Source organism: Oncorhynchus mykiss, chromosome 17 (genome assembly GCF_013265735.2).
Source record: "Oncorhynchus mykiss isolate Arlee chromosome 17, USDA_OmykA_1.1, whole genome shotgun sequence".
NCBI classification, from domain to species: domain Eukaryota; kingdom Metazoa; phylum Chordata; class Actinopteri; order Salmoniformes; family Salmonidae; genus Oncorhynchus; species Oncorhynchus mykiss.
In genome coordinates, this window is record NC_048581.1 from 56,584,858 (window position 1) to 56,598,404 (window position 13,547).

The 13,547-nt window shown below is 40.3% G+C and overlaps 2 protein-coding genes across 6 annotated transcripts; one reads left to right on the forward strand and one right to left on the reverse strand.

The window, feature by feature from the left end:
• The first annotated feature begins 1 nt into the window (after position 1).
• LOC110494159 (neuritin) lies at positions 2 to 6,734 on the forward strand. Of its 2 annotated transcripts, XM_021568951.2 has the most exons (4): positions 2 to 56; positions 234 to 323; positions 1,704 to 1,854; positions 4,277 to 6,734. In XM_021568951.2, the coding sequence occupies exons 2-4, from the start codon at positions 272 to 274 to the stop codon at positions 4,509 to 4,511; spliced, it is 438 nt and encodes a 145-aa protein (XP_021424626.2). In that variant the 5' UTR covers positions 2 to 56; positions 234 to 271; the 3' UTR covers positions 4,512 to 6,734. The 2 variants fall into 2 exon arrangements, with proteins under 2 accessions (XP_021424626.2, XP_036806141.1); XM_036950246.1 differs by having other exon boundaries at positions 7 to 323.
• Positions 6,735 to 8,273: 1,539 nt separating this feature from the next.
• Positions 8,274 to 13,411, reverse strand: LOC110494164 (protein SYS1 homolog). Of its 4 annotated transcripts, none has more exons than XM_021568961.2 (4): positions 13,224 to 13,388; positions 12,088 to 12,342; positions 11,928 to 11,995; positions 8,274 to 10,332 (listed from the first exon to the last, which is right to left on the reverse strand). In XM_021568961.2, the coding sequence occupies exons 2-4, from the start codon at positions 12,247 to 12,249 to the stop codon at positions 10,092 to 10,094; spliced, it is 471 nt and encodes a 156-aa protein (XP_021424636.1). In that variant the 5' UTR covers positions 12,250 to 12,342; positions 13,224 to 13,388; the 3' UTR covers positions 8,274 to 10,091. The 4 variants fall into 4 exon arrangements, with proteins under 4 accessions (XP_021424636.1, XP_021424638.1, XP_036806138.1 ...); XM_021568963.2 differs by having other exon boundaries at positions 9,866 to 10,332; positions 13,300 to 13,395; XM_036950243.1 differs by lacking the exon at positions 13,224 to 13,388 and adding an exon at positions 12,667 to 13,194 and having other exon boundaries at positions 9,866 to 10,332.
• Positions 13,412 to 13,547: the final 136 nt, after the last annotated feature.

The following is a 13,547-nucleotide window of genomic DNA, read 5'->3' on the forward strand; positions in this document are numbered from 1 at the left end:
GTCAATGAGGTGAGTGAGAGAAGCGCACGGAGAGGCAGCACGCACGAAAGGAGCAGGTAACGTCACGGTTGTTCCATTCGTTTTGATCGAGAATAAACTGTAACTGATTCGGCAAATGTTAATCGCCTCCTGTTAACACGTATATGCCGCAACAAGTCATTTATTTTGATTGATTCATTTTACTTCGCTTTGATTTCATCTCAATTTATGAGCGATTCTGTTGGATCCCACAGATGGCGCAAGGCACCCTCCGCTGGGTTTGATATGGGATATGGGATTTACGTCGGTGAAGATTTCAAGATTTTGTGCATTTATTGCATTAGGTAAGGCTGGATAAAGTATCATTTTAGATTTATTGGTAGAACAATACTTTTTCGTATTGCACGTTTTATAATATCTTGGATGAAATATGTAATATTTTATTAATTAAGGGTGTAGTCTAAATTTAGATGTTGCATACAGGGTGAGAATAGAGTTGAATTATTTGACAGTGACGAGCCCTTTTCATATTTGAAGAGGTTATCAATAACTCATCATCCCTCAGGTGTGTGTTGTAGGATAGATTTTGGAGCGCTTTAAAGATCTTTGGCCAAAAATAGACTTGCAGAGTTGTGTTGATGTATAAAGCATGTATTAATGCACAAATAATTGAAAGCAAATGACAACAAATATTTGAAAGTATTGTAGTGTCACTTACCCTACATCTGGCATTCTTGTTTAATAAATGAATCCCATGCATTCACTCAGAACATAAGTCTTTATGCAATATCTGCACATATGTCCATATCCATTCTGTTAAATTAAACAATTATTCCTGTTTTTAAACTTTTGGAACCTGTGCAAGCTGAATCATATTGGTGTACTATAACAATATTCATATTGAACAAATAGTAATATTTGTTACATCTTACATCTAGCAAGGCGTTGCTTTTTGGCAGGGGGCAATGGATTGAATGTGAGACAGCCTACAGTGCAGTGGGACTTGGGAATTGAATAGATTTCTTGAAAATGATCCAGGCAAACCAACAAAATCTAGGAGCAGTTGGTCTTTCTTCAGCATCTCAATATAACCCAATCCCTGATTAATTTCAATGTTTTCTATGCTTTTAAAGCGATCATTTCAAGCTGATGTCCCAGACAGTGGCTATTACAGTGACCTTTGATACCTTATCCCTGACCCTAAGCAATCAATAAGTGAGTGTGAGAGAAGAGGGAGATGAGAGAGAATTATGACAATCATTCTCACAGGTGGCCTATGCTGATTGTATCTAAATCACACTGTCCAAGCAGGCCAAATATCTCCCATGCAACACTCGTCATTAAAACTACAATGAGAGGCAATTTGGAATGACTGGAAGAAAAATGTATCCTGCCAAATCTCCTAAAGTCCTGGGAGGGATGCTGAGGGCTGATAATCCTCTGTTTCCTCCATTTTAACTCCAAGAACAACATAGAAGGAGGGTGACCTACTTTTGGCATCCTCCCATTTGTTTCAGAAGACACCCTTTGCTTCAAATAGGGAGGTAGATAAATATCTAGATAAAGGTGATACAAGAGCCTATTGTTATTCTATCATGACATAAAACAATTACATTTGGCCTCTGTAAGTGCAATGCCTGAAATGTACAACGAAACTTATGAGAACAAAGGGGAATTCTTTCCTTAATGCATTTGGATGTATTTTTTCTTTCTGTGTTTTGCAGCGTCCCTGACTGTGGCAAGAGTCTCAGCGGCAGATGTGAAGTGTGAGAATATTTACAGGGACTTCTCTGACTGTGTTCTGGAGTTGGGGGAGAGCATGGATAACTACCAAGAGAATGTGACCAGCGAGATGGGAGTGGAAGCTGTGTGCAGGTGAGAGGGGTGTGTGTGTGTGCAGGGGCGGACTGGGACAGGGACTGGGACAATTCGGCCCTGACATTTTATCCACACTAGCCCATATCACCCTGCCAACTCAAGAATTCAAGAAATACGTTTTTCCATCTAACATGTCCAAGCAGGAATGCATGATTCAATATATTTTTATGTGCATCCTAATCCAGTGACAATTAGACTACAGGCTCGTTGCTATATTTTACTGTCAGAATAGCACTCCAGAATTTCAAATTTTTTTCAATAGAGATTTAATTACATTCATCTTTAGGTGCACTATCATAGGCTAATTAATTTGGGGTTCAACACCAAAGGAAGTAAAAACTCAAAACACATTAACTAGATCGCTAACTTAATATAATACTTACTGCTAGTAGCCATGTATACTCAGTGGCCAGTTTATTAGGTACACGATCCCGTACACAAAAACAGTTTGCTCCTACAGACAGTGAGTCATGTGGCCGTGGCTTGACACCTGCCTGGGGTCAACAGTACAGTCTGGTGTCGGTGGTGTAATGGTGTGGGGAATGTTTTCCTGGCACACGTTAGGTCACTTGATACCAATAGAGCAACGTTTGAACGCCACACCTTATAGAATCCATGCCCTGAAGAATTCAGGCTGTTCTGGAGGCAAAGGGGGGTACAACCTAATAAACTGGTCACTGTGTATTTATCTAACAATACATGTAAAGTCCTAAAACAAATGTGTAAGCTACATGTCTCATAGCTACTAGTTGTGGGCTATGAGACCTTACTATTATCATTTTTTAATAGGCCTATGCCCTCGCAATGGCCAGTGCAGATTTTGCACACACGCAGCTCCATATCACAAAGCCATATCAAATATATTGGTTGTAAAATAGTTGCTATTGAGCTGAATATTGAGAGATGAGAAATAAAAAGTATACGGACAGAAAGCTGAGACCCTCATCTCTTCGACAGGGACAAGGGGACAAAGCTTCCAAAGCTGTGTTTTCCCCGCAATTGCATTTAAAATGTTATACCATCAGAACGCCTAGAGGGCGAGGAGAGTGGCTCGCTCATCAAAGCAGCAGGCCCCAGCGAGGACACAGGCACAGGGGCAGGGCAGACACTTTCATTACAGGAATCATGTTGATAATGCACTTTACTGTTTGAACAAATCATGGTTTTAGCTGCGCAAAAAAAAGAATGTTTGAGTGAGGTGACAACGTAGAATGTGCTCTTTCTATGTTTGTAGGCACCCTCTTCATTTTTTACGATCCATGATCTTGGATGTCGAACTGATGACAGAGTCGAGCAGGTCTCTTTGCTCATGCCATTTTTGACTTTGAATGTGGGATTGTTTGATCTCAGCTCAGCTTATCAGAAAAACAGGCTGGCCTATCTTGGTAGGGAGGCTGGTTGTTTCCCACTGATCTGCCAAAGGCTCACTAGCGATTACTATAACAGAGAACAGGCCCATGAGCTACCGGCCATGTCACCTTTTAATGGTTTTATTTTTATGTAAAAAAATATATTTTTGAGTGTGTCAATTTCAACTAGCCCACCCAACTAAAAAACGGTCCAGCCCATCTGGCTTGTGCCAGAATTGCCAGATGGCCAATCCGTCCCTGTGTGTGTGTATGTGTGTGTGCAATGTACAGCATCCTCTATCCATCTGCACTTACTGTACGTCTGCATTTGCAGTGCACCAGGATCTCATGGAACCTGATTACTCTTACGACCATAGGCAGATAGAACGAATGTAGAACAGCGTCTGTATTTTACCAAGCATTCTCCTTCTGCTTGTGTATATCAGATCTTGTATTGAAATCCAGCGAGGTGTGTACCTTGCGGAAGAACAGTGGAGAGAAGAAAAAGATGCTGTAACCTCCGAGGGAGATAGCAGAAATGAATGGTGCTGAAACACAGCCACTGTACTGAATAATTTATGACTTTGCTGCAGCAGTAATGAAATTCTGAGGCCATCTTGTTTTTTTTTTTACATTGTTAATGTGTGCATTCCATTACTATAGTACAGTATATTACTGCCTAAAGCTTACACAGGCCTTGCCTTTCCTGGGTGAAAAATGTCCCCTTGCAGCGTCAGCTCTTTTTATAATCTAATTTCTGTGGCTAAAGGAGGGTTGATTTGCAAAATGCAATAATTTACAGTGTTGCTGGACAGTAGTATAAAAACAGCAATTCAAAACAATAATACAACAAACAATAAGACACCTTCAGCCGTGTGTTGCAGGAGAGCTTTGAAGCCTTGCATGTGCGCCGATTAAAGTGCCAGATAAATCAAACCAATAACATTCTTGAATCCAATAGATTGTAACCAATAGCATGTTTTCATGTCAAATATGATTGAGGCAATGTATGTGTCGGTGGTAAAAGGGCTTTATCAAATACATTTGATTGATGGATCTTTCACCCCTAGCCACTGGGAGGCATTCCACACGTGTGCCCTGACGGCACTGTCCGGGTGTCAGGAGGAGGTGGGCTCCATCTGGGAGACCCTGAAAGAAGACTCCAGGAAGATCCGCTTCCAGGGCAGCCTCTTCGACCTGTGCAGCCCCAGCTCGGCCCCCAGCCTGCGCTCGCTTCTATCCCCTCTACCCCTGCTGCTCTTAGGCTTGCTGATCCTGGGAGGGCCCATCTGGCCATCCACATAGGTGGGGGATGCCTCCCTCCTCCTCGCTCCCAACCCCATGCACTCTCACATTCCCCGGGGTGGCCGGCTGCATTCTGAGCACATCTGAAAACTGAAGCCAAGGATTGGGGGGGGGGGGGGATCAGTGAGTAGAGAATGAATATGGATTAAGGTTAGCACACAGAGCCATGTCTCTATGGAGACGCCATAGACATCTTTGGTACTGGGTAATTAGAAGGCTATGATATCACAGAGCCATTGATGTCTGTGGAGAGACGGAGGGATACCTATATCGCTCTGGGTTACCCACCATAGATGTCTATGGCACTAGGTAATTTAGAAGGTTATGTTATCAGGGCCTTAGATATTAATGTCATCATTATTGATGAGTCTGGATAAAAATACACACCCAATACCCAAGCAATTGTAATGAAAACCTATTACAGTATACGCCTATGAAAAAAGCAATTTTAAAGCAATTGGTCAATTTTGTTGACAATCAAGTGAATCCTTTCAACTTTGACCTTTTGACCCCTACACACCAGCCCAATGTTTGGTGTTGCATGGCTGCTATAATGACACCAAAAAGGCATTTTTCCATATTTTTGCTCTGTTAAACAATTTCTTTGGTCATCCTGTTACAGTAGGTGCTGTTAAAGTCAGGCAATGCTGTTAACTGAAAATATTGTTCCTTGCTTTATTATGCACTTTACAGTAAAATGCCTAATTTACCGTTAGTCATTGTGGATAGTTATTGTACCTGAAAATGGTATCTGGTTATGTGAGAATCTTCAGTGTTGTTTTATGAATCTGTCCTGTATGGAAGCCCAAGTGTATGGCTGTCAATTCATTTAATATCATTGAGTCCATAACAACTATACACAACCGTACACAGTTCACGTCAAAGCACATTCAACTTTACAATAACACAGCTTACTGAGTAGAAATAAATACAAGATACTTTATTATGAAAGCTAAAATATATATATATAATATATAAATATATATAAATAATATTAAAGTGGTACTCCAGTCTCCTTTTCACCTCAGTTAGCACCTGATTTATAAAATAAAAATTAGGCGCATCTAAATAAGTGGTCAAAATCTGTCATGACACAGCACAAGTGGGGGTCTTTCCTCTTTTGTTCTCTATTGCTCCTCTACTGTTCCTCAAGCAAGGAGGAGGCCGATGACATCACGGAATCCCATCAGACCAACTCCTTAAATGTCCTACTCCTCAAAGTTTGCTCAAAACATATTTTTTCACCCTTTAGTGTGTGTACTTTACTGTATTTATACTTGGGATGTATCTTTTCAACAGTAAATGTAAAAAAAATAGCTGGAGGACATCTTTAAGTTAAGGATTCTCTTAGGGCACCACCCTGCATTGTTAGCCCTAATGCCTCAGTGCAATACAGTATTTGATGTTGTCAACAGCTGCAATATATCATCAAACTGAGTCAATATAAATATGCAATTGAAGTCATTAAGTCGTTTTCTAGCAATATATTGTAGTGTTAGTGTATAGGTTTTCTGTTACTGTGCTCTAACCAAATGGGAAATTAGGGGTGAATGCTGACTTAGTGCTCAGACTTTTGCGCAAATCTCTCAATCAAAATCTCCACACACTACTTCAGCCCACACAGGATAATTCTTCTTATTTTCTTTTGTACCTTTCCAACATGATCTATAGTATGGATCTCTCTCTGCATGGTTGTGTCTAGATATTAGGCTAGATATTCAGTTTAGAATCCATTCCCAAGAGACATAATCCTCCAAAAGCATGTTTGTACTGGTTGTCCTCCACACCTAGTCTGTGCTCCTGAATGTGGTAGCATTCTGTCACCCAATCTGTGTGCCTGGTGCCAAGTGTCCATTATTATTTTTGAACAGCAATGAGTTTCGCATGAGCAATATGTGTTGTAAACACTTTATGGAGTGACTACTTTCCTTTTCAGTGAGATCGGCAGCTAACGAAAGCATGAAAAATATCACATTATTTAAGGGAGATATCATAACCACCAAGTATATTACTATACATGTATGACTGACTGATTATTGAATTACCACAGAGAATTACCACAGAGAAAAGTACATCAGTAAACACTACAGAATGTAAGAATTCAATATGTATGTGGTCTTTCAGAGATACCAACTACAGAGTACATTATTTACAAAAAGCCTGTATTAAGTATTGTATTGCAAAGTAATGTGTTTGAAATAAAGTATGAAGTTTGAAATATGACATTCTGTTTATACATGCATGACCACACAGAGGGGATCTACTAATTCAAGATCACTTGCTGCTTATCAGATACTCTGTATATTTTCCATCACAATCATAGAGAACAGATAGATTCTAGGCACCAAGAGTTTTTGTTGATACGATGTCACTCCTCTGCTTCCCCACACATTTCTTTTTTTAGTCATCTCGTGGCTAGGTGCTAATGAGGACTGGATCCAGTACATAACAGCCCAGCCGCCAATCAGCCGCTCGTTAGTGGGCTCCCATCTGTTCTCCCCCACCTGGCCACAAAGAGAGCAGAGAGGGAGTAGGGAAAGAGGCAGAGGGTCCAGCAGGGCTCAGGGCCCCCGGGGCTCCCCCATGGGAGGCTAACATCCATGTGTGGTGGTAGTGTAAGCCCCTCATTATGTTGCCTCCTCCATCGCTGACATTTCTTCAATCCAGTGTACATCTCCCACAATATCCCACATTACAATGCACACAATCACTTTTTTTGTGTGTCAACGTTAGTAGATATCATAAGAAAGTAGGCTTGTATTGCATGTTACAGTATGTATCTTCTTCCTGTACTGTCATGTAATGTGCTGGTGAATAGAAATCGGATGACGAGTAACGACTAAATATTCAGATCTATGTTATTGATGAAAAGTATAAATAATCTTAACATTGGTTCCAGTGATGGAAGAAGTATAAACTATTGAATTGCACTTACTTACAGAGACATTTTTCAAAGTATAAGAAAATGAGATGATCCATGACTTTCCTTGGTGCTTATCGTCTACTGGTCTAATGGGTCCTCAGATCCTCACAAAGTTCTACAGCTGCACCATCGAGAACATCCTGACTGGTTGCATCACAGCCTGGTATGGCCACTGCTCGTCCTCCGACCACAAGGCTCTACAGGTAGTGCGTACGGCCCAGTACATCACTGGGGCCAAGCTTCCTGCCATCCAGGACCTCTTTACCAGGCGGTGTCAAAGGAAAGCCTTATGAAGCTGGTTGAGAGAATGCCAAGAGTGTGCAAAGCTGTCATCAAGGCAAAGGGTGGCTACTTTTGAAGAATCTCAAATATAAAATATATTTGGATTTGTTTAACACTTTTTCAGTTACTACATGATTCCATATGTGTTATTTAAAAGTGTTGATGTCTTTACTATTATACAAATAAAGAAAAACCCTTGAATGAGTAGGTGTGTCCAAACTTTTAACTGGTGCTGTACATATTAATGTCCTCGACTAATCTGTACCCCCCCACATTGACTCGGTACCGGTGCCCCCTGTATATAGCCTCATTAGTGTTATTTTATTGTTACTGTTAATTTTTTTAAACTTTAGTTTATTTAGTAAATATTTCCTTAACTCTTATATTTCTTAAAACTGCATTGTTGGTTAAGGGCTTGTAAGTAAGCATTTCACGGTAATGTCTACCTATACCTGTTGTATTCGGCACGTGACAGATAAAATGTGATTTGATTTGAATAGATTAAATCCACAACAAGAGCTAACTTTCAACAAATGCATTTACAATACTGCAGGCAATTATAGTTTCATTAGCTTTATTACATAAATGGCTTAAAATGTATATTTTTTAAAACAAGTTGTAGTTTAAAATCTGAGAAAAACCATCCCAGGAAAATCTGTGATGTGAAGAGAAGCACTCTTTGCTGTGACAATAAAACAAAAACAAAGGATTGGGTCTTCAACGCCACCACTTTTCAACCTCATATTAATTATCTCCAGCACCAATCCAGTATCTACATCTGTGAATACTGTGTCTTTTTGATGACATCATCAAAGGTTAAAATGTTTTTTTTTAAACAGTGATTTTTAAACTTTGACATTCGAGGTGAAGTGGGGTGCAAGAAAATACCCTCCCTCTTGGTTACTTTTAATCCTACCATGTGATGTCAGAGAGAAGCATTTTTTATTACCTTTTTTCTAATCGTTTTAACCAGATCGCTTTCACATATGTAGACAATGGTACTGGAGAACATTAATGAGGTTGAAAAGTGGCAGAGTTTCCCTTCGAGACTTCAAACGATCAAACTTACTAAGAGTTCAACAACTTGGTGATATAAAACCCCTTAGCACCAACGCTAGAGGAGAAAGTTGGTGTAGAAACATTACACTGCATAGTCCTGATTTCCACTGCAATTCAAATTAAACAGAAGTTCCAAATTAAGATTCAAAAATGTGAAAGGTCATAGCCTAGGTTATTTTTTTGTAAAAATAATTTTCAGACTATGAGAAGGAAAGAGAAAGTGTGTTGAAAATCAGCAGCCAACCATTAACACTGAGCATGCTGCTTCCTAAAGTAGGTTTACATTTAAACTTACCATAGACTAGCCATGGCACCAGCGAGCAGTCAGGCACACACAGTGACAGCATCCTGTCATAACACAGCTGGTGGCTGACAGACCATCTCCAGAGGGACCATCTGCTCTCCACAGCATCCCATCATATACACGCAACACTTTAAAACCAATAGCATCGTGCTGAGCGAGGAATGATTATCAGATACTTGCTGCTCCTGAAACACTACAGGATGTAAGAATTCAATATGTATGTGGTCTTTCAGAGACACCAACTACAGAGTACATTATTTACAAAAAGCCTGTATTAAGTATTGTATTTAAATTCTTAATTTCTGCTCCCATTACATGGCTCAGTAGGCCTACTTTCATGTGCTTTCTTGTTACGTTAACTTCCTAACGTTGATTGTATGGTTAAGCTTTGCTGATTCCGTTCATCTCTCAAGCTCACATACTTTAATGAGGAATAAAATAGAACTCCATATTTGGTGATCTGTTCTTTACATGTATGACTAGTTTGTTATTGTACCATGTTCAATGTTTATCATTCAACTGGCTCAAATAAAGCTGCACTTTTTTCTCTCTCAACTTTATAGGACATAACCGAAAAGCATGTCCATGACAACCATTTCTCTATATTCATCATGTGATATCATAATGTAATACAATTATGAAACTATTCAGATCTTTGTAACACTTTGTAACTAAACTCTGCTTTAAACGGTCTCAAAGAAAGTGGTATCTTAGTCTGTGGTTCAAGGAAGAAGTTAGCATTCACTCTTAGATGTGTAGTACATGTGTAAAAATTCATACAGCAACCAGAACCAATTCAGTTTATCTCCAAGTCCTTGAATCTATTGAGAGTTGTGCAATCTTCCAACTCTGAGCATCTCTGTCTCTAGATACAACTACTGTGTTACTGCAGCTCACTTCCCAGTCCCACCAAGTCTTTGGGCACAAATGTCATACCCCACATCATACTGTACAGATAACTGTAGGTGAACAATTCACAGGGGGTAAGTCAGTGTCACAGAGTTGGGTCAGGTCAGAGGTTAGACTTAGGTCCACTGTTGACTGGGATGGCCCTGAGCTCCGTCCGCATGCACAGGTACTCTCCAATCACGGCCATCAGAGCCATGCAGGCCACGTTGACCAGCCACCAGGACAGGGCCGCCGGGAAGTGGGCGTTGTAAATCCAACAGCCTATCATGTGAAAGAAGTGCACAGTGACGGTGAAGTCCAGACACTGCTTCCCTCGGCGGATGAAGAACCACAGGCCCAGGGCACTGACGAAACAGGGAGACAGATACACGATGAAGGACAACATGACTCAAAATAGGTTGATCTTTCAATTGAAGTGCGTGTGTAAATGTGTAAAAAAAAGAAAAAAAAAGTGTTTTATTCATAGCTCATAGTTAAGTAAAATTACCAAACATTAAAGGGATACTTTGGGATTTTGACAATGAGGCCCTTTATCTACTTCCTGAGTCAGATGAACTCATGGATACCATTTGTATGTCTCTGTGTCCAGTGTGAAGGAAGTTAGAGGTAGTTTCGTGAGCCAATGCTATCTAGCAATGACTGGAAGTCTATAGTATGTAGTAGCATGCTTCCAGTCATTGCGCTAACACTAGTTAGCAATTGGTCAAATGCTAGTTAGCAACTTCCTTCAAACTGCATTTAGAGACATACAAATGGTATCAACGACTTCATCTGACTCTGGGGAAGTAGATAAAGTATCTCTTTAAGATTGTAGTCTATTATAGAGCATAATGGATTATTGACCTCATAATAAGCCAGCCTTTCATCAGTGGTACATGACTAGACTTCTTCATACCAGTGAAGTGTTGAGTGAACATGTAGCACTCAGATTTAGGCCAGGGAGCCCAAAATAAATGTTAATTGTGTAGATACTCCTCTAAGAAAACAAAATGGTCCAAACCTCATGTCTCTATCATAAAAAGTTATTGGAGTTTTTACCCTTGTAGGATGGCCAACATTAGGGTGACTAAATCAATTGAGACTAGACAAATAAGTAGTCAAAAATCTGGAAAATAGCATTGCGTCACCTAGGCTGGACGCTATGCAACAGGCTCACCATTGAATTCATGTTTCTTCTCAAATCCGGAGGATGTAAACAATTCAAAGGTAAAATAGATATCTATTTTGAGACGAGATATGTAGTATTTTTATATTTTAGTAGACGTTTTCATATTCATGTGAAATTCCTGTTCTTTTAAGAAGATCTATCACAAAATCTCTGAAATGCCAACGAAGCACTGAGCATACCGCAAGTTCTTTATTTTCAAAGCCTTTTACATTTAATTCAGCACGTCATGCTAATTTAGCTTTTTGCGACCAACGGAAACAACTTTGCAGATGACCACAACATGTAAAATCATCAAAAAATCCCTGTGAGAAAGCGCACCGCACTCTCAAGAGCTCCAATGTATTAGCTTACGAAATCTGACTTTTTGGATATAATGTTAATGATATATTAGAGAAGGACTCCGCTGAACAACTCAGAACATTAAAATCATATTGATCTTGGTAAAATGCATTTTCTAACATAAGGAATTGAAATTTCATCACCAAATCGCACTTTCACCCAGAGTGGTTGGACAACATAGCCTCTGCAGAAGTTAGGGCATTCATTCTTCTTGCACTTTGAGGAGCAGAGCTACTGTCAAGGAAAGGAGTTTGTGTTTATGCACAACATACCACCCTCACCTAATCATGTCAATGTGGTGCTATATGGAGCACTCGCATGGTCGCAATGCAGACTTTGATTTGGCCTCCGCAGTCCTTCGGAGGCCCCCATTTGAATCACACGTACGGAGCCGTATCAAGCATAAATCGACTTTTAGGCCCATTCACTTACCAGGTAAGCGAGTTCAAGATGAATGCCATCATTGAGAGTCTGCCCTGCATTGTTGCAAAACCAAGAACCTGCAAGCATAGAGCCATGTTATGAATCAGTCCACTGTCAACTCAAAAGAATAAATTGAAAATCATCTAGGACACATTTCACGAGGACACACCTCATAACTGAAGATCTGGTCCAGCGATCTGTTGGTTTGTACGAGACTATCCACTCCAGCCAGCCACAGACCCAGAAAGCTGTAGTAGATGCATTGCATCAACACAATCTGGGACAAGATGAGGACCGGGTCCCAGATGTAGCTGCGGAAATGACTGCCCATTCCAACGCTTAAGGAGGGGACACAGGGAACCCCGAGAAGCTGAAAATGAGTGCAAGGCTACTCCTCTGATGTAGGGAGTCAGTGACTCAAGACCTGAAATGGCAGATATTTCACATATTAATTTCAATTGAGTTAGCTAACTAGTACATGACGACCTAGCTAACTAGCTGTTATAAGCATTATTCTAGTTGGCTAGTTAAGCCTAGCAATGTTGTTAGCATACTTGCCAACGAACTAGCTAACTGTTAATTAGCTAACTAAGTGACAAACGCGTGTTTTACATGACCTCTGGTATAAAAAATAAAAAAAATCTAGCTACTTGATAGCTGACCGACATTGGCTGACTGGCTTGCTAGCAGTACGTCAACAACTGGTTGATAGCTTCCTAGCTAGCTTTCCGGAAGATACCGACCCTACCATTTCGCTTGTTTACACTGATTGAGCTGCACTGAGGTCGGGACGCAATCATCATTAAGACACCTTTGGAGCTGGCGAGAGATACGAGTTGGAAAACGTACCTCAATACTGGGACGACATATGCAATGTACTCAATGTTACGAATTTCACACTGCTCCATCGAGAAGATCTAAATACTTCTCCTTTTTTTTCCAGAATGAAGCCCTTTTCGTCATCATGCTAGCTATCAGTAGCCATTATGGAATGGCATGTTGTGTTGAACAACATAGGAACACTAATAGTATTTCAATCTTCTCCGTGGAGCAGTGTGGATAAAGGTACCCTTTGGAGTACAGTGGCATATCATATCCTTGCACTGAGGTACGTTTTCCGAACCCATATCTTGCGCTGGCTCAATTGTGTCTTAATGTTACCACGATGGCTTTCCGAGCTCAGTGTAAACAAGCTTAACCGTAGGGTCGGTGTCTTCTGCCTGGCAACCTAGCTAGCTACCTACCTAACATAACTAGCTGTTTTGTTAGCAGTAGGTATTATTGACTTTACAAAGTGTCGCCTACTTTTACTGCTATTCAATATCGAGTCGGAGTGTTAGGTAGTGAGATATCCAAAAGTACAACAGACATTAAATCCCACCATAAAGCTACGAGATAACCTGGAGCTGATGACGAATAACAGAAAACAGCAACACAATCGACCCGGAAGAGATGTTCCTCTATTTCACAAAAAAAGTATGTTGTATCTGGAATGGGAAGGGAAATCCGGCTATTTGAAAAAATGATTGAAAAAAAGGTTGAATAAAAACGTTATTTTTTCACTGCTTTTGGCTGCCGATGTTACTACTTCTGGTGTTAGGATTTTGTTTTAAGGCCTTCACAAGTTGC